Source organism: Mobula birostris, chromosome 18 (genome assembly GCF_030028105.1).
Source record: "Mobula birostris isolate sMobBir1 chromosome 18, sMobBir1.hap1, whole genome shotgun sequence".
NCBI classification, from domain to species: domain Eukaryota; kingdom Metazoa; phylum Chordata; class Chondrichthyes; order Myliobatiformes; family Myliobatidae; genus Mobula; species Mobula birostris.
In genome coordinates this window covers 1,609,983-1,631,197 of record NC_092387.1, presented here as the reverse complement: position 1 = coordinate 1,631,197, position 21,215 = coordinate 1,609,983, and the positions used below count along the sequence as shown (strand labels likewise).

The window sequence follows — 21,215 nt, the reverse complement described above, 5'->3', positions numbered from 1 at the left end:
ATTTATCAGCATTAAACTCCATCTGCCATCTTTCAGCCCACTCTTCTAAGTGGTATAAATCTCTCTGCAAGCTTTGAAAACCTACTTCATTATCCACAACTCCACCTATCTTAGTATCATCTGCATACTTACTGATCCAATTTACCACCCCATCATCCAGATCATTAATGTATATGACAAACAACATTGGACCCAGTACAGATCTCTGAGGCACACCACTAGTCACCGGCCTCCAATCTGACAAACACTTATCCACCACTACTCTCTGGCGTCTCCCATCCAGCCTCTGCTGAATCCATTTTAATACTTCAATATTAATACCTAACGATTGAACCTGCCTAACTAACCTTCCGTGTGGAATCTTGTCAAAGGCCTTACTGAAGTCCAGAGAGACAACATCCACTGCTTTACCCTTGTCAACTTTCCTAGTAACCTCTTCAAAAATTCAATAAGATTTGTCAAACATGACCTTCCATGCACAAATCCATGTTGACTGTTCCTAATCACACTCTGTCTATCCAGATAATTATATATACTATCTCTAAGAATACTTTCCATCAATTTACCCACCACTGATGTCAAACTCACAGGCTGATAATTGCTAGGTTTACTCTTAGAGCCCTTCTTAAACAATGGAACAACATGAGCAATACGCCAGTCCTCCAGCACCATCCCTGTTTCTAATGACATTTGAAATATTTCTGTCAGAGCCCCTGCTATTTCCACACTAACTTCCCTCAAGTTCCTAGGGAATATCCTGTCAGGACCTGGAGACTTATCCACTTTTATATTCCTTAAGAGCGCCAGTACTTCCTCTTCTTTAATCATCATAGTTTCCATAACTTCTCTACCTGTTTTCCTTATCTTACACAATTCAATATCCTTCTCCTTAGTGAATACCAAAGAAAATAAATTGTTCAGAATCTCCCCCATCTCTTTTTGCTCCGCACATAACTGTCCACTCTGATTCTCTAAGGGACCAATTTTATCCCTCACTATCCTTTTGCTATTAATATAACTGTAGAAACCCTTTGGATTTATTTCCACCTTCCTTGCCAAAGCAACCTCATATCTTCTTTTAGCTTTTCTAATTTCTTTCTTCAGATTCTTTTTACTTTCTTTATATTCCTTGAACACCTCATTATCTCCAAGCTGCCTATATTTATTGTAGGTATCTCTCTTTTTCCAAACCAAGTTTCTAATATCCCTTGAAAACCATGGCTCTCTCAAACTTTTAACCTTTCCTTTCAACCTAACAGAAACATAAAGATTCTGTACCCTCTAAATTTTACCTTTAAATGACCTCCATTTCTCTATTACATCCTTCCCATAAAACAAATTGTCCCAATCCACTCCTTCTAAATCCTTTTGCATCTCCTCAAAATCAGCCTTTCTCCAATCAAAAATCTCAACCCTGAGTCCAGGCTTATCCTTCTCCATAATTATGTTGAAACTAATGGCATTGTGATCACTGGACCCGAAGTGCTCCCCAACACAAACCTCTGTCACCTGACCTATCTTATTCCCTAACAGGAGATCCAACACTGCCCCTTCTCTAGTTGGTACCTCTATGTATTGCTGCAAAAAACTATCTTGCACACATTTTACAAACTCCAAACCATCCAGCCCTTTTACAGTACGGGCTTCCCAGTCCATGTGTGGAAAGTTAAAATCCCACAATCACAACCTTACAAATTTGCTCCTCCAATTCTCGCTCCCCATTTGGTGGTCTATAATACACTGAATGTTTCCTTTTAACTTCTTCTTGCTGTTCTCACTGGCTGATGTCCACGCGCTTATGCAGTTTTGCCCCGATCAAACAGCTGAAGAAATAACTGTCTCCCTTTAAACTCTTCTTGCTGTTCTCACTGGCTGACGCCCACACACTTGCGCAGTCATGCCCCGGTCAAATCGCTGAAGAAATTACAAGGAACCATAATCACTTACTTAGCCAGTTTGGTGTTGTCATTATCATCCTTTCCCCATTCCCAATTCTTTGGATCTGTTGCAAAGTGCAAGGGTAGCAGTCTGTGTTCTGAATCAGTCAAAGGAATTGCAGCTAAAAGACAGAAAGTATTTGTACATTTAATAAAAGTGAAGATTCTAGAATGTCAAATCAAAGGTTAGGTGTCTAAAATGAAAATTGTATCTCTTTGCTGTACCTTTCCCTTTGCATTCTTACAAAGAAACATTAAAATTGTTGCATGCAAGTTCGATTTAAGTGTTTAAGAGAAACTTAGATAGGTACATAGATGGTAGGGTATGGAGGGCTATGGTCTGGGTGTCTCAACAGGACTGACAAGCAACCAAGGTGCAAAAAAAAAACATCTTTGCAACTACTAAAGAGAAAAAAAGTAAATAAACAATAAAAGTCAAGGACATGAAATGATGAGTGTTTGAAAGTGAGTCCATACATAGCTGGAATGGTTCAGTGATGGGGCAAGTTAATTTGAGTGAAGTTATCCCCACAGGTTCAAAAGCCTGATGGTTGAGGGGTAGGAACTGCTCCTGAACCTGCTGGTGTGGACCCTGAGTCTCCTGTACTTCCTTCCTGATGGCAGCAGTGAGAAGCGAGCCTAAGTGCTGCTGGTCCCTGATAATGGATGCTGTTTTCCTGAGACAGTGCTCTGTGTAGATGTGCTCAAAGTGGAAGAGCTTTAGCCGTGATGGACTGAGCCATATCCACGACTTGATTTTCCATTCAAGGGGGTTGAAGTTTCCATACCAGGCCACGATGCATCCAGTCAATATACTCTCTACCACATATGAATAGATGTTTGTCAAAGTTTTACATGTCATGCTGAATCTTCACAAAGTTATAAGGAAGTAGAGGCACTGCTGTGCTTTCTTTGTACAAACAATTGTAAATGCTGTGCCCAGGACAGTTTTCTGAATTTATTATATAGAGGAATTTAGAGTTCAGAATCAGAGTCAAGTATATTGGGTGACCACACCCAATGAGAACTGATTCAGAGACCACCTCCTCCTGAAGTAAATGTTCAGCTTCTTTCTGACATTTAGTGAGAAGTTGTTGTGATACCACTCAACCAGATTTTCAATCTCCCTCCTCTATGCTGATTCATCACCACCCTTGATTCGGCTAATGACAGTGGTGTTATCAGCAAACTTTGGAGTTGAGCTTAGCCCCACAATCATAAGTGAGTAAAGCAAAGGGCTAAGCACACAGCCTTGTAGTGCACCTGTGCTGAAGGACATTGTGGAGATGTTGTTGCCAATCCGAACTGACTAAGGTCTGCAAGTGAGGAAATTGAAGATCCAATTGCACAAGGAGGTGTTGAGGCCAAGGTCTTGAAGCTTGTTGATTAGTTTTGAGGAAATGATAGTATTGAATGCCAAGCTGTAGTTGATAAGGAGCATCTTTGCTGCCCAGATGTTCCATGGTTGAGTGAAGAGCCAATAAGATGGCCTCTGTATTGCCCGTTGTTCTGGTACGCAAATTGGAGCAGATCCAAGTGGCATCACAGGAAGGAGTTGATATGTTTTATCATCAACCTCTTAAAGCACTTTAGCAAAGTGGATGTAAGTGCTACTGGACTACAGACATTGAGGCAGGTTACCATACTCTTCTTAGGCACCGATATAAGTGATGTCTGCTTGAAGCAGATCGGTACCTCAGACTGCCGAAGTGAGAGGCTAAAGATATCAGTGAACATGATAGTCAATTGTACCCATCCGTTATTTATTTATATACACATTATTTTTCTCTCTCTCCTTTTTCTCCCTCTGTCCTTCTCACTATACCCCTTGCCCATCCTCTGGGTCCCCCCCCCCTTCCTTTCTCCCTAGGCCTCCTGTCCCATGATCCTCTCATATCCCTTTTGCCAATCAACTGTCCAGCTCTTGGCTCCATCCCTCCCCCTCCCACTTTCAAATCTCTTACTAGCTCTCCTTTCAGTTAGTCCTGATGAAGGGTCTCGGCCCGAAACGTTGACTGTACCTCTTCTTAGAGATGCTGCCTGGCCTGCTGCGTTCACCAACAACTTTTATGTGTGTTGCTAGTCAATTGTAGCTATGGGTCCCAGCCATGCCTGCCTTTTTGTCTTTCTCCTTTGGTTTCTCCCACTTCCTTCAAACAAAAGGCATAGCCATAGCATGGGCCCCAGCTAAGCCTGCTTTTCTTTTGGCTACTTGGAATAGTCTGTATTCCAAGCCTACACTGGTGGAACTCCTCCACTTTTCCTACACTACACTGATGACTGCATTGGTGCGGCTTCCTGCACCTATGCCGAGCTCGTCGACTTCATCAACTTTACCTCCAATTTCTACCCTGCTCTCAAATTTACCTGGTCCATTTCTGACACCTCCCTCCCCTTTCTTGATCTGCCTCTATCTCTGGAGACAACTTATCCAGAAATGTCTACTACAAATCCACTGATTTTTACAGCTACCTCTTCCCACCCTGTTACTTGTAAAAATGCCATCCCATTCTCTCAATTCCACTGTCTCTGCCACATCTGCTCTCAGGATGAGGCTTTTCATTCCAGAATGAAGGAGATGTCCTCTTTCTTCAAAGGGGCTTCTCAACCACATCTCTTCCAATTCGCATGTCCGCTCTCACTCCATCCTCTCGCCACCCCACCAGTGATAGGGTTCCTCTTGCCCTCACCTACCACCCCCACAGCTTCCGTATCCAGCACACAATCCCCATAACTTCCGCCATCTCTAATGGGATCCCACCACCAAGGACATCTTTCCCTCCCCCTCCCCCCCACTTTTTGCACTTCGTAGGGATTGCTCCCTACATGACTCCCTTGTCCATTCATCCCTTCCCACTAACCTCTCTCCTGGCACTTATCCTTGCATGTGGAACAAGTACTATACCTGCCCCTACACCACCTCCCTAGCTACCATTCAGGGCCCAAAACAGTCCTTCCAGGTGAAGTGACATTTCACCTGTGAATCTGTTGGGTCATCTACTGTATCCAGTGCTCCCGGTGTGGCCTCTTGCATAATGGTGAGATCTGATGTAGATTGGGAGACAGTTTTGCCGAGCACCTATGCTCCGTCCACCAGAAAAAGTGGGATCTCCTAGTGGCCATCCATTTTAATTCCATTTCCCATTCCCATTATGAGATGGCAATGAGGCCACACCATAAGATGGAGGAGCAATACCATAAGATTATAAAATATAGGAGCAGAATTAAACCATTCAGCCCATCGAGTCTGCTCCGCCATTCCATCATGGCTGATCCCGGATCCCATTCAACCCCTTACACCTGCCTTCGCCATATCCTTTGATGCCCAGACTGATCAGGAAACGATCAACTTCTGCCTTAAATATATCCACAGTCTTGGCCTCCACCACAGTCTGTGGCAGAGAATTCCACAAATTCATTACTCTCTGACTAAAAAAATTATCTTGTTCTAAAAGGTTAGCCCTCAATTTTGAGGCTGTGCCCTCTAGTTCTAGATACCCCCACCAGAGGAAAGATCCTCTCCTCCACATCCACCGTATCTAGTCCTTTCAATATTTCGGTAGGTTTCAATGAGATCCTCCTTCATTCTTCCAAATTCTAGTGAGTACAGGCTAAAAGCTGCCAAATACTCCTCATATATTAATCCCTTCATTCCTAGAATCCTTCATTCCTCTGGACTTTCTCCAATGGCAACACATTCTTTCTGAGATATGGGACCCAAAACTGTTGACAATACTCCAAGTGCAGCCAGAATACCTTATATTCTGGATAGCCTCCAGCTTGATGGCATGAACCTTGATTTCTCCAACTTCCAGTTCCCCATTCTCTATTCTCCGTCCCCTTTTCCCTCTCTCACCTTATCTCCTTGCCTGCTCATCACCTCCCTCTGGTGCTCCTCCCCTTCTTCTTTCTTCCACTACCTTCTGTTCTCTCCTATTAGATTCCCCCTTCTCCAGCCCTGTACCTCTTTCACCAATCAACTTTCCAGCTCTTTACTTCACCCCTCCCCTCCTGGTCTCACCTATCACCTTGTGTTTCTTCCTCCCCTTCCCCCACCTTCTACCTCTGACTCATCTATTTTTCTTCAGTCCTGCTGAAGGGTCTTGGCCTGAAACGTCAACCGCAGTCTTTGCCAATAGATACTTCCTGGCCTGCTGAGTTGCTCCAGCATTTTGTGTGTGTTAGTCAGTTAATCAGCATAGGTCTTTCATACTTGGACAGGTACCCCATCTGGGCTGGATGCTTTCCATGGGTTCACCCTCCTGAATGATGCTCTAATGTTGGCCTTAGAGACTGAAATCACAGGGTCATTGGGGGCTGTGGGAGTTTGTGAAGGTTCCTCCATGCTTTGATAGTCAAAGCGAACATAGAAGGCATAGAGCTCATCTCAAAGTGAAGTCTAGTTGTCACCTATGTTGCTGGATTTTGCTTCATAAGAAATGATAGTATTCAAGCCCTGCCACAACTGTAGTTCATCCTTTAGTGATTCAAGTTGGCCCTGAGTTGGCCTTCCAGAGGTCATGCCTAGACCTCCTGTATCTTACTTGGTCACCAGACTTGAATGCTTCTGATCTGGCCCTCAGCGAATTGCTGATCTCATGGTTCATCCAGGCCTTCTGTTTGGAGAAGACTCTTAGTGACTCATCTACAACTGTTTTTATAAAGTCTATATCAGCTGTGGTGTACTCATTCAGGCCCTCTGATGAGTCCTTGAACAAGGCCCAGTCCAGTGACTCAAAGCAATCCTGTAGCCACTCCTCTGCCTCCTGTGACTATCTCTTGGTTGTCCTCATCTCTGCAGCCTTGCTCTTTAGCCTCTGTCTGTATGCAGGTAGGAGGAGGACAGCCAGGTGATCAGATTTTCCTGAAATGCAATCTGGGCATGGAGTGGTAGGCACTTCTTATCGCAGTATAGCAGTGGTGTAATGTGTTAGGACCTCTGGTACTACAGGTTATATGCTGATGGTAACTGGGCAGAGATTTCTTCAAACAAGCCTGATTGAGGTGCCTAACTATGGTTTGAAATGCATCAGGGTAGACTTTTTCTTGTTTGGCGATGGCAGCGTGCAGATTCTCAAGTGCCTGATTACAGTTGGCTGATGGTGGTAAGTAAACTGCAGTCAAGATTACAGAGGAGACATCTCTTGGTAAGTAGAACGGTCGGTACTTCCAGGTTGGGGGAACACTAGCACAATTAAAATGGCACATCAGAGAACCACAAAGAGTTTATCTAGAAACACACACCCCCTTCTTTTGCCTTTTCCGAATTAGCAGTTTGATCTGTCCTGTGTATCAAGAAGTCTTCAGTTCTGATTGTTGAATCAGGCGTACTTGGAGTAAGCATGTCTGGGTAAAATACTGAACATAGCAATCCTCATTTCTCTGATGCAGCAATCTTGCCCTTAGGTCCCTGATCTTGTTCTCCAGTGACTGCATATTAGCTAGCAAGATGCTGGGTAGAAGGGTTCTCATTCCTCCGTGCATCAGCTTGTCTTGTCCTCTCTCTTCATGCCTTGCTTTCAGCCATAAACCTTTGTCGCTGTACCTACTTGCTTGCGATTTAAGTCCGCCGAGTCCTTCAGAAGATGGCAAAATCTGTAGTTTATTAAGACGGTTCAAAAGTACTTTGCTTAAAGGGAAATTACATGCTGTAGATTGCAGTGGGAGTAATTCAAAAGAGGTGCATATATTTAGAAGCTCTGTACGCAGCCCACAGAACGTCGCCATGGTTCACTGGTGCCCTCTTACTTTGGCCAGTTGATAATTGTGTCCCTCCAGTCGCTGGTGCTAGCAGCACTGCTATTTTGCATAGGCAACATTTAAATATTTCCTTTATTAAACTTTCTTTTCCTGTGAGATATAGGGTGTAGGATATATTCCAAATGGGTATTTAAGATCAAAAGGGCCTGTTTTCAAGTTGTTGACACTGTGAGACAATATGGACAAAGATCTTAAGGAGATTGAGATGGCCCTGGATATTCATGAGGTTGTGCTGTAAACTACCTCAGGTGGAACATGAGGTGTTGTTCCTCAAGTCTGGATTTGGCCTCAGTCTGGCTGTGAAAGAGGCTGAGGACTATAAGACCCAGGAGCAGCATTAGGTCACCCCATTCTCCTGCCTTCTCCCCATAATCTTTGATGTCCTGACTAACCAAGAACCTATCAACCTCTGCTTTAAATTTATCCAATGACTTGGCCTCCACAGCTGGTCACGGCAATAAATTCCACATATTCAGCACCGTCCTTCTGAAGAAATTCCTCCTCATCTTTGTTCCCTCTATTCTGAGGCTGTGCCCTCTGGTCCTAGATTCATTCTCCATCCTTGCCATATCCACCCTGTCTAGGCCTTTCAATATTCTATAGGCCCCTCTCATTCTTCTAAACTCCAGTGAGTACATGCCCAGAGCCATCAAAGACTCCTCATATGTTAACCCTTTCAGTTCTAGAATCATTTTCATGAACCTCCCTCTGGGCCCTCTCCAATGCCAGCACATCTTTTCATTGGTAAGGAGCCCAAACTGTTCACAGTACTGATCAATGCCTTATAAAGCTTCAGCAATCACAGTTTTGCATGTATATACTAGTCCTCTTGAAAGGAACAGTGACCAGGTTCTGTGGGCGCGATAGAGACACCCAGATGGTATGTTGCCTTCCTGGTGCCAGGATCCAGGATGTCTTGCATCAGGTCCATGGCATTCTCAAGGGCGAGAATGAGCAGCCTTTCATATTGGCACCAATGACATAGGTAGACAGGGTGAGGAGGTCCTGAAGAGAGATTTTAGAGAGCTAGGTAGAAAGCTGAAAAACAGGACCTCCAGGATAGTAATCTCTGGATTGCTGTCTGTGCCACATGCCAGTGAGAGTAAGAATAGGATGAATTGGCAGGTGAATGTGTGGCTGAGGAAATGGTGCAGGGGGCAGGGGTTCAGATTTATGGATCACTGGGATCTCCTCTGGGGAAGGTACGACCTGCACCGAAGATTTGGGTTACACCTGAACCAGAGGGAGTCCAATACCCTTGCGGGCAGGTTGGCTAGAGTGATTGGGAGGATTAAATTAATTTAACAGGGGAATGTGAACCCGAGTAATAGTGCTGAAGATGAGGAAGCTGGTTTACAAACAGAGGCAATATATAGTGTGGAGAGACTGCAGATAGAGCAAAATTGCAGTCAACAGAACGAGCTGCAACATAAAAGGCGAAACAAGATCAGAAAGGATGAATACAGGACCGAAGGTGGTACATTTGAATGAGTGCAGTATATGGAATAAGGTAGATGGACTTGTATCAAAGTTACAGATTGGCATGTATGATGTTGTAGGCATTACTGAATCATGGCTGAAAGAAAATTATAGCTGGGAGCTTAATATCCAAGAATACACACTGAATCAAAAAGACAGGCGGGAAGGCGGAGGGGGTGGCATTGCTCTGTTGGTTAAAAAAAAATGAAAATCAAATCATTAGAATGAGGTAACATAGAGTCAGAAGGTGTTGAATCATTGTGGATAGAGCTAAGGAATTGCAAGGGTAAAAAGAACCTAATGGGAGTTGTATGCGGATCCCCAAACTGTAGTAAGGATGTGGTATACAAATTACAATGAGAGATAGAAAATGCATGCTAAAAGGGCAATGTTACAACAGTCATGGGAGATGTCAACATGCAGGTAGATTGGGGAAATCAGGTTGGTGCTGGATTCCAAGAGAGGGAATTTCTAGAATGCCTATGAAGTGGCTTTTTAGAGCAGCTTGTGATTGAGCCCACTAGGGGATCAGCTATTCTGGTTTGGGTGTTGTGCAGTGAACTGGAATTGGTTAGAGAGCTTAAGATAAAAGAACTCTTTGGGGAAAGTGATGATAATATGATCGAATTTGCCCAGAAATTTGAGAAGGAGAAGCTAAAATCAGATGTATCAATATTTGGGTGGAGTAAAGGGAATTACAGAGGCATGAGAGAGGAGATAGCCAGAATTGATTGGAAAAGAACACTAACAGGGATGACAGCAGAGCAGCGATGGCTGGAATTTCCGGAAGCAATTCAGAAGGCACAGGATCTATACGTCCCAAAGAGGAAGAAGTATTCATGACTAATAAGGCAAGTCAAAGCCAAAGTGAGGACATATAATTGAGCAAAGATTAGTGGCAAGTTAGAGAATTGGGAAGATTTAAAAGCCAACAGAAGGCAACTAAAGAAGTCATTAAGGTAAAGATGGAATACACAAGTAAGGGAGCCAATAATATTAAAGAGGATACCAAAAGTTTCTTCAGATACATTAAGTGTAAAATAGAGGTGAGAGGGGAAATTGGACTGCTGGAAAACATTGCTGGGGAGGTAGTAATGGGGTACAAGGAAATGGCAGAGGAACTGAATAAGTATTTTGCATCAGTCTTCACTATGGAAAACACTAGCAGTATGGTGGAAGTTTCAGGGGCAAGAAGTGTGTGAAGTTACCATTACCAGACAGAGGCTCTTGAGAAACTGAAAGGTCTGAAGGTAGATAAATCATCTGGACCAGATGGTGTACACTCCAGGGTTCCGAGAGAGGTGGCCGAAGAGATTGTGGAGGCATTAATAATGATCTTTCAAGAATCACTAGATACTGGAATGGTTCCGGAGGACTGGAAAATTGCAAGTGTTACTCCACATCTCAATAAGTGAGAGAGGTAAAGAAAGGAAATTATAAGCTAGTCAGTCTGATGTTAGGGGCTAGGAAGATATTGGAATCAATTATTAAGGATGAGGTCTTAGGGTATTTGAAGGCACATGATAAAATAGGCCATAGACAACATTGTTATCTCAAGGGAAAATCTTGCCTGACAAATCTGTTGGAATTCTTTGAAGAAATAACAAGCAGGATATTACAAAGGGGAATCAGTTGATATTGTGTACTTGGATTTCCATTAGGCCTTTAACAAGCTACTCGTATTACAGGAAAGATTTTAGCATGGATAAATCAGTGGCTAATTGGCAGGAGGCAAGAGTAGAAATAAAGGGAGCCTTTTCTGGTTGGCTGCTGGTGACTAGTGGTGTCCCACAGGGGTGTGTGTTGGGATCGATTGTTTTTACATATATGAAAATGATTTGGATGATGGAATTGATGGTTTCGTTGCAAAGTTGCAGACAATATGAAGATAGATAGTTTTGAGGAAATAAAAAAGCTACAGAAGAGAGACGGATTTGGAGAATGGGTAAAGAAATGGTAGATGGAATACAATGTTGGGAAGTGTATGGTCATATACTTTGGTAGAAGAAATGAAGGGGTTGAAGTGGAGAGAAAATAGAAAAAACTGAGGCGCAAAGGGACTTTGAAGTCTTTGTGCAGGATTCCCTAACGGTTAATTTGTAGGTTAATTCTGAGGTGAGGAAGTCAAATGCAATGTTAGCATTCATTTCAGGAGGACCAGAATATAAAAGTAAAAATGTAGTGTTGAGACTTTATAACTAGTGAGGCCTCACTTAGAGTATCGTGTGCAGTTTTGAGCCTCTTATCTTGGAAAGGATGTGCTGAAATTGAAGAGGTTCAAAGGAGGTTCACAAAAATGATTCCAGGATTGAATAGCTTGTCGTATGAAAGCCTTTGATGGCTCTAGGCCTGTATTTAATAGAATTCAGAAGAATGTGGGTGACCTCATTAAAACCTATCGAATGGTGAAAGACCTTGACAGAGTGGATGTGGAGAGGATGCTTCCAATGGTATGAGAGTGTAAGATCAGAGGACACAGCCTCAGAATAGAAGAATGTCCTTGCAGAATGGAGATGAGGAGGAATTTCTTTAGCCAGAGAGTGGTGAATCTGTGGAATTCACTGCCACAGGCAGCAGTGGAGGCCAAATCTTTATGTATATTTAAACTAGAGTTCGTTAGATCTTTGATTTGGGGGAAGGCAGGAGATTGGCGCTGAGAGGAAAATTGGATCAGTCAAGATGAAATGATGCAGCAGACTTGGAGGGCCAAATGGGCTAATTCTGCTCCTGTAGCTTATTTATTTTATTTAAAAAATATATTTATTGAGATACACCACGGAATAGACCCTTCTGGCTCTTTGAGCCACTCCACCCAAGCAATCTCCTATTTAATCCTAGCCTAATCATGTGATCATTTACAACAACAATTAACCTACCAACCAGTACATCTTTGGACTGTAGGAGGAAACCGGAGCACCCGGAGGAAACCCACACAGTTACAAGGAGAAACATACAAACTCCTTATAGGCAATGTGAGAATCGAAACTTGGGTCCGCCTGTACTTTAAAGCATCGTGCTAACCACTATGCTACCATGCCATCTTATAAATGCTATCATTGCATTTGCCTTCCTTACCATCGACTCAAACTGAAAGTTAACTTTTCAGGAATCCTTCCCCCCCCCCATAGAGAAAATATTCTACACATGTATTCCTTCTACCAAAGTGCATGACCATACACTTCACTATACTATATTTCATCTGCCACTTTTTTGCCCATTCTCACAATCTGTCTGAATCTTCTGCAGACTCCCTGCTTCCTCAACACTACCTGCCCTCTACCTATCTTTGTATCATTTGCAAATGTAATACTCTGGTTTATCACCATGCTTTATTTTATTAATACAGTTATGAACATAAGAACATCAGAAATAGGAGCAGGAGTAGGCCATCTGGATCACCAAGCCTGCTCTGCCATTCAATAAGATCATGGATGATCTGACCATGGACTCATCTCCAACTACCTATCTTTTCCCCATAATCCTTAATTCCCCTACTATGCAAACATCTATCTAACCTTGTCTTAAATATATTTACTGAGGTAGCCTCCACTGCTTCATTGGGCAGAGAATTCCACAGATTCACCACTCTTTGGTTAAAGCAGTTCCTCCTCATCTCTGTCCTCAATTTACTTCCCCGAATCTTGAGGCTATGTCCCCTAGCTCTAGTCTCACCTATCAGTGGAAACAACTTTCCTGCCTTTCTTATCTATTATTTTTATAATTTTACATGTTTCTATAAGATCTTCTCTCAGCGAGTACAGACCCAGGCAACTCAATCTCTCTTCATTAACTCCCCTCATTTCTGGAATCAACCTGGTGAACCTCCTCTGCACCGCCTCCAAGGCCAGTATATCCTTCCTCAAGTAAACAGTACTCCAGGTGCGGCCTTACCAATACTCTGTACAGTTGCAGCACAACCTCCCTGCTCTTAAATTCAATCCCTCTAGCAATGAAAGTCAACATTTTATTTGCCTTCTTGATAGCCTGCTGCACCTGCAAACCAACCTTTTCTGATTCATGCACAAGCACTCCCAAGCCCCTTTGCACAGCAGCAGCCTGCAATCTTTCACCATTTAAATAATAATCTGATCTTTCATTTTTCCTTCCAAAATGGATGACCTCACATTTACCAACATTGTACTCCATCTTCCCATTCACTTAACCTATCTATATCTCTCTGCAGACTCTCCATATCCTCTGCACAATTTGCTTTTCCACTCAATTTAGTGTCATCAGCAAACTTAGATATACACTCTGTCCCTTCTTCCAGATCGCTAATGCATATTGTGAACAGCTGGGGGCCCAGCACCGACCCCTGTGGCACACCACTCACCACTGATTGCCAACAAGAGAAACACCCATGTGTCTGGACTCTCTGCTTTCTATTAGTTAACCAATCCATGCTAATACATCACCCCCAACTCTATGCATCTTTATTTTATGGATAAGTCTTTTATGTGGTACCTTATCGAACGCCTTCTAGAAATCCAAGTAAATAATGTCCATCTGTTCCCTCTATCCACTGTGCTCATTATATCCCCAAAGAAGTCCAGTAAGTTTGTCAAACAGGACAATGATGGCTTCAAGCATTTTCCCAACTACATCACTTAATGATGGCTTCAAGCATTTTCCCAACTACAGATGTTAAACTAACTGGTCTATAGTTACCTGCCTTTTCCCTACATCCTTTTTTGGACAGTGGGTGTGACATTCGCTGTCTTCCAATCCGCCGGGACTTGCCCAGAGTCCAGAGAATTTTGGTAACTTATCACAAAGCCTCTACTGTAACCGCTACTATTTCTTGCAGTACCCGAGGACGCATTCCATCAGGACCAGGGGACTTGTCTATCTTTAGGCCCACAAGTTTGCTCAGCACTACCTCCTTAGTGATAGGTATTATATCAAGGTCCTCACCTCCCATTGTATCCATAACATCTCTCGTTGGCGTATTAGACATGTCTTCCACTGCGAAGACCAACACAAAATAGTCATTCAAAGCCTCAGCCATTTCCTCACTACCCAATATCAATTCCCCTTCTGGTCCTCCAAGGCACCCATGTACACTTTAGCCATCTTTTCCAAATTATATAATTATCAAAACTTTCACTATTGTTTTTATATTTTGTGCTAGTTTATTTTCATGATCTACCTTCCCTTATGTTCTTGGGCATTTTATTTTCTGCAGATTTTCTTAAAATGCAGAAGTATATATAAAGAGTGTTATTTTAGTTACAATTGAGTCTTTTATTTTGATGTTTAAAATAAAAATTCAGTTGATTTAGATAGGCCTGTTGTAATTAACCAATAGGATTTGTCTTGTTAACATTTTGACCAATAAGATACCTGGGGAAAGAACTGGTAGCCATTTTCTGCAGAGAGCATAGGATCAAACAGATTTGGAGAAAGCAGAAGGAGAAAGACAGAGAATGGATATGAACATAGTGGAAGAACATAGTAAAATGCTCATGGAACCAAATTTGAAAGTACTGATAGAGAAGTCAGTAAATCCTCATGCAGACTATGGTCTCATGGAGAATATGCAGGTAACTTTCAGTAAGCACATGACATTGGAGAAAGTTTGATGCCTTTTTCCTTGGACATTGCGTGGATAATACTTCTTGTGCTTGAAGTGGTTATTCAGCATAGAACCGTTTCAGTACCGTGAGTAAACAAAGTGAAACAAACTGGAATGATTATACGACAAGAAGCTCCAACGATTGCGTGCATGTAGTAAACTGATCATACATACAAATTAAAGGAAAAAACATCACATAATTTATATACAATGGTTTTTTTCCTTTAATTTGTTTGTTATAATTTAAAATATTTTGTCAATACAATTTCAACCTAAGTTTATACTGGTGTGAGCTAAATTATTTCTTCCTGGCGAACATTAAATTTGCATAGGTGTCTGTCAGTATTCATACAGGTAATTGTCTTATTTTCCCTTTCAAACTTATTCAAACTCTTTGCAACCACTGAAGACAGACTAACTGGCCTATAATTTCCTTCCTTCTGCCTTACTCCATTCTTAGCTTTGAGTGGAGTGGAATAGAGTGATATTTGCATTTTCCAGTCCTCTGGAAACATTCCAGAATCTAGTGATTCTTGAAAGATCATTACTAGTGCCTCTACAATCTCTTTAGCTACCTCTTTCAAAACCCTGAAGTACAGACCATCTGGTCCAGGTGGCTTATCTACCTCCAAACCTTTCAGCTTCCCAAGCACCTTCTCCTTAGTAATAGCAACAACACTCACTTCTGACCCCTGAGACTCAACTTTCTGGCATACTGCTAGGGTCTTTCACAGTGAAGACAGACACAAAATACTTATTAAGTTCCTCTGTCATTTCTTTGCCCCCCCATTACTACCTCTCCAGTATAATTTTCCAGCAGTCCAATATCTACTCACATCTATTTTATTCTGTATCTATCAGAAAAAACTTCTGGTATTCTCTTTGATATTATTGGCTAGCTTGCCTTCATGTTTTATTGTTTCTCTCCTGATTACTTTTTTAGTTGCTTCTGTTGGGTTTTAAAAGCTTCCCAATCCTCTTCAGATTTTTGCTATATTATATGCCCTATCTTTAGCTTTTATGCTGTCTTTGATTTCTCTTATCACCCACAGTTGCCTTGGGAATACTACTTCATCTTTAGGATGGATCTATTCTGTGTCTTCTGAAATGCTCCGAGAAACAGCCATTAATGTTCAGTCAGCATCCCTGCTAGTGTCCCCTTCTGGTCAATTTTGGTCAGCTCCTCTCTTAAGCCTCTGTAATTCCCTTTACTCCACTGTAATAGTGATACATTTGCCTTTATCTTCTCTCTCTCTAACTGCAGGGTGAATTCTATCATATTATGATCACTGCCTCCCAAGGGACCTTAAGCTCCCTAATCAAACCTGGTTCATTACACATCACCCAGGACAGAATTGCCTTTCCCATAGTGGGCTCAAGTAAAAGCTGCTCTTAAAAAGCCATCTCATAGATATTCTATAACCTACCTCTCTTGGCATCCAGCATCAACCTGATTTTCCCCATCTTCCCGCTTATCCCAATGTACCCACATTTTCAAATCCTCCACAAACATTGCCCTTTTATGACATGCCGTTTCTATTCCCTCTTGACATTTTATCCCACTTCCAGCTACTGTTTGGAAGCCTATATATAACTACCATGACGGTCTTTTTACCCTTGTAGTCTAACCGTACCCTCAACAATTCTATACCTTTTGACCCTATATCACCTCTATTTAAGGATTTGATTTTTTTTTACCAACAGAGCCCCCTCACCCCCTTTGTCTACCAACCTGTCCTACTGATACAAGGTGTATCCTTGGATGTTAAGTTCACAAAAATGATCTTCTTTCATCCCCGTCTCAGTGATGCCCACAAAATCATACCTGCCAACCTCTAACTGGGCTACAAGATCATCCGCAGTATCTTATTCTGTATATTGCATGCATTCGAATATAACACCTTTAGACTAGTATTCATAACCCTTTTTCATTTTGCCCCCATGTTACATTTTACCTCATCCAATTGACTGTAATTTTGCCCTGTCCATCCTCACACTCTCACTACACACAGCCTCTGCTTGTATACCTACTGCCCTATCACTATGGTCCCCAGACCCCTGCCAAATTAGTTTAAACCCTACCCAATATCTCCAGCAAACCTGCCCACAAGGATATTGGTTCCCCTTGAGTTCAGGTGTAACATATCATTTTTGTTCAGGTCATACTTTCCCAGAAGAGATCCCAATGATCCAAAAATCTGAAACCCTGTCCCCTGCACCACTTCCTCAGCCACTCATTCATCTGTACCATCATCCTATCTCTGCTCTGACTAGCAGGTGGCACTGGAAGTAATCCAGGGATTATAATCTTGGAGGCCCTGGTCTTCAACCTCTTCCCTAACTCCCTATACTCACCACGCAGGACCTTGTCCCCTTTCTACCTATGTCACTGGTGCAATGTGCACCATGGCCTCTCACTGCTCACTCTCCCTCTTGAGAACCTTTTGCAGGTGCTCTGAGACATCCTGGACCGTAGCACCCGGGAGGCATCACAGCATTCTGGCTTCTCTTTTGCGGCCACAGAATCTCCAGTCTATCCCCCTGCTTTAGTCTCCTATCACTATTGCTCTGCCTAACTTTACCCTTCCCTGCTGAGCCTTAAAGCCAGCCGCAGTGCCACTGATGTTGAGAGGGGAATGGCCACAGGGGAACCCTGTACTGACTGCTTACTCCACTTACTTCTCCTAGTGGACACCCATCCACTATTTGATACATGCATTCTGGGCGTGATCATCTCAGCGAAGACTCATCTATGAAGTTTTCAACCTCCCAAATGGCCCTGAGTACATCCAGCTCCAGATTGGAGGTTGGGTACACTTCCTGCAAATGTAGCCTTCAGGGAGACTGTTAGGTACCAGAAATCTCACATCTCACATGAGGAGCATTCCACTGCCTGATCTACCATCCTGCGTACACTTGTTATGCATCTAATTTCTCAAATTTAGATCCTAGAATTGGTTCCTTTTAGAATGGAGATGAGGAGGAAATTCTTTAGTCAAAGAATGGTGAATCTATGGAATTCTTTGCCACAGGCAGCTGTGGAGGACAAGTCTTTATGAACAGTGCCTATAAAAAGTATTCACCTGCCTTGGAAGTTTTCATGTTTTATTGTTTTACAACATTGAATCACAGTGGATTTAATATGGCTTTTTTGACACTGAAAAAGACTTTTGTGTCAAAATGAAAACAGATGCCTACAAAGTGATCTAAATTAATTACAAATATAAAACACTAAATAGTTAATCACATAAGTATTCACCCCTCCTCCTTCAAGTCAGTATTTAGTAGATGTACCTTTGGCAGCAATTACAGTCTTGAGTCTGTCTGGATAGGTCTCTATCAGCATTGCACATCTGGATACTGCAATTTTTCCCCAGTTTTCCTTACAAAACTGCTCAAGCTCTGTCAGATTGCATGGGATCATGGGTGAACAGACCTTTTCAAGCCCAACCACAAATTCTCAATTGGCCTTGGCTCTGACTTGGCTACTCCAGGACATTAACTTCGTTGTTTTTAAACTATTCATGTGTAGTTTGCCTTTATGGTTGGGATCATTGTCTTGCTGGAAAACAGATCTCCCAAGTTGCAGTTCTCTTGCAGACTGCATCAAGAGTATTTTGTGCATTCATTTTACCTCTACCTTCACAAGCCTTCTGGGGACTGCTGCAGTGAAGCAGAGATGGAGTGTTTGGCTTATGCCAAACATAGTGTCTAGTATGATGGTCTAAAAACTCAACTTTGGTTTAATCAGACCGTAGAACCTCCTTCCAGCTGACTTCAGAGTCTCCCACATGCCTTCTGACAAACTCTAGCCAAGATTTCATGTGAATTTTTTTCAACTGTGGCTTTCTCTTTGCCACTCTCCCATAAATCGGCAACTGATGAAACACCCGGGCAACATTTGTTGTAAGCACGAGGAAATCTCTTACTAGCTCTTCTTTCAGTTAGTCCTGACGAAGGGTCTCGGCCCAAAACGTTGACTGTATCTCTTCCTAGAGATGCTGCCTGACCTGCTGCGTTCACCAGCAACTTTGATGTGTGTGGCTGGAACATTTGTTTTATGCACAGTCTCTCCCATCCCAGCCACTGAAGCTTGGAACTCCTCCAGAGTTGTCATAGGTCTTTTGGAGGCCTCCCTCACTAGTCCCCTTCTTGCACGGTCACTCAGTTTTTGAAGACTGCCTACTTTAAGCAGATTTACAGCTGTGCCATATTCTTTCCATTTCTTGATGATTGACTTGGCGATTTTTTGAAGATTGGACTGTATTCCAAGGGATATTCAGTGACTTGGAAACGTTCTTATACCTATCTCCTGACTTGTGCTTTTCAATAACCTTTTTGCGGAGTTGCTTGAAGTATTCTTTTGCCTTCATGGTGCAGTTTTTGCCAGGATACTGACTCACCAGCAGATACAGGTGTATTTTTACCACAATCAATTGAAACACCTTGACTGCACCTAGGTCTCCAAAAACAGATCTTCACTTAACTAATTATGTGACTTCTAAAACCAATTGGCTGCACCAGTGATGATTTGGGGTGTCATTTTAAAGGGGGTGAATACTTCAGCAATCACTTATTTAGTGTTTTATATTTGTAATTAATTTAGTTCACTTTGTAGGGATCTGTTTTCACTTTGACAACACGAGTCTTTTTCTGTTGATCAGTGTCCAAAAAAAACAAATTAAATCAATAAAACATGAAAATTTCCAGGGGTGAATAATTTTATGGATACTGTATATTTAAGGCAGAGGCTAATAGATTCTTGATTGGGCATGAAGGACGTGAAGGGATAATAGGGTGCGGATGGGGGGAGAGGCAGAAGATTGAGGCTGAGAGAAAAAATGGATCAGCCATGATGAAATGGCAGCGCACACTCGACAGGCCAAGTGGCCTGATTCTGCTCCTAAACCTTATGGTCTATGAAATGAATCTTGGGTCTGCATACACATTGATAATAAATTTACTTTGAACTTTGAAGCCAGGGTGGGAGGAGGATGAAGTTAGAAGCCGAGTGGTGATACATGGAAAAGATAAAGGGCTGAAGAATTAATCTGATAGGAGTGGAGAGGACAAATTCTTCAGCCATTTACCTTTTCCACCTATCACCTCCATCCTCACTAGCTTCATCCATCACCTTGTTTGCCTTCCCATCTCCTCACCACCTTTTTCTGGCTTCTTCCACGTTCTTTTCGAGTTCTGATGAAGCGGAAATATTCAGTTTATTCCTTTCTATAGATGCTGCCAGACCTGCTGATGCTTCATGCCCTGACCAGTCAAGAATCTGCCAAATTCTGCCTTAAATGTACATAAAGACTTGGCCTCCACAGCAGCCTATGGCAAAGAATTCCACAAATTCACCACTCCCTGGCTAAAGAAATTCCTCATCACCTCCATTCTAAAAGGACACCACTCTATTCTGAGGCTGTGTTCTCTGGTCTTAGACTCTCCCACCACAGGAAACATCCTCTCCACATCCACTCTATCAAGGTCTTTCACTATTCAATAAGTTTCAATGAGGTCGTCCCTCATTCTTCTGAATTCTAGTGAATACAGGCCCAGAACTATCCAATCCTAACAAGCCATTCAATCCTGGAATCATTTTCTTGGGCTTCCTTTGAAACCTCTCCAGTTTCAACACATCTTTTCACGGGTAAGTGGCCCAAACCTGCCCAGAATACTCCAAATGAGGCCTAACCAGTGCCTTATAAATCTTCAGTATTACACCCTTGCTTTTATATTCTAGTACTCTTTGAATTGAATGTCAACATTACATTTGCCTTTCTCACCACAGACTTAACCTGCAAATTAACCTTTCGGGAATCCTGCACAAGGACTCCGAAGTCCCTTTGCACCTCAGATTTTTGTATTTTCTCTCCACTTAGAAAACAGTCAACCTTTCACTTCTTCTACTAAATGTATGACCATACACTTCCTGACACTGTATTCCATCTGTCATTTCATTGCCAATTCTCCTAATGTGTCTAAGTCCTCCTGTAGTCTCTTTACTTCCTCAAAACTACCTCCCCTCCACCTATCTTCATATCGTCTGCAAATTATGAAATAAGCCATCAATTCCATCACACAAATCATTGCCATATAATGTAAAAGGAATCGGTCCCAACACAGACCCCTGTGCAACTCCACTAGTCAACAGCAGCCAGTCAGAAAAGGCTCCCTTTATTCCCACTCTTTGCTTCCTGCCAATCAGCCACTGCTTTATCCCTGCTACAATATTTCCTGAAATACCATGGGCTCATAGCTTGTTAAGTAGCCTCATGTGTGGCACCTTGTCAAAGGCCTTCTGAAAATTCAAGTACACAAGATCCACTGATTCTCCTTTGTAACTTCTTCAAAGAATTTCAACACATCTGTCAGGCAAGATTTTCCCTTGAGGAAACCAAGCTGACTATGGCTTTTTTTTTGTCATGTGCCTCCAAGTACCACGAGACCTCATCCTTATCGAC

At 42.4% G+C, this 21,215-nt stretch overlaps 1 protein-coding gene across 1 annotated transcript in view; it reads right to left on the bottom strand.

Moving 5' to 3' along the window:
- Window positions 1-21,215, bottom strand: part of otud7a (OTU deubiquitinase 7A) — a 113,738-nt gene that overhangs the window by 9,665 nt on the left and 82,858 nt on the right. The window contains exon 9 of the mRNA XM_072281919.1: window positions 1,948-2,059. Coding sequence (XP_072138020.1) covers window positions 1,948-2,059 — 112 coding nt within the window. The remainder of the gene's footprint in view (window positions 1-1,947; window positions 2,060-21,215) is intronic.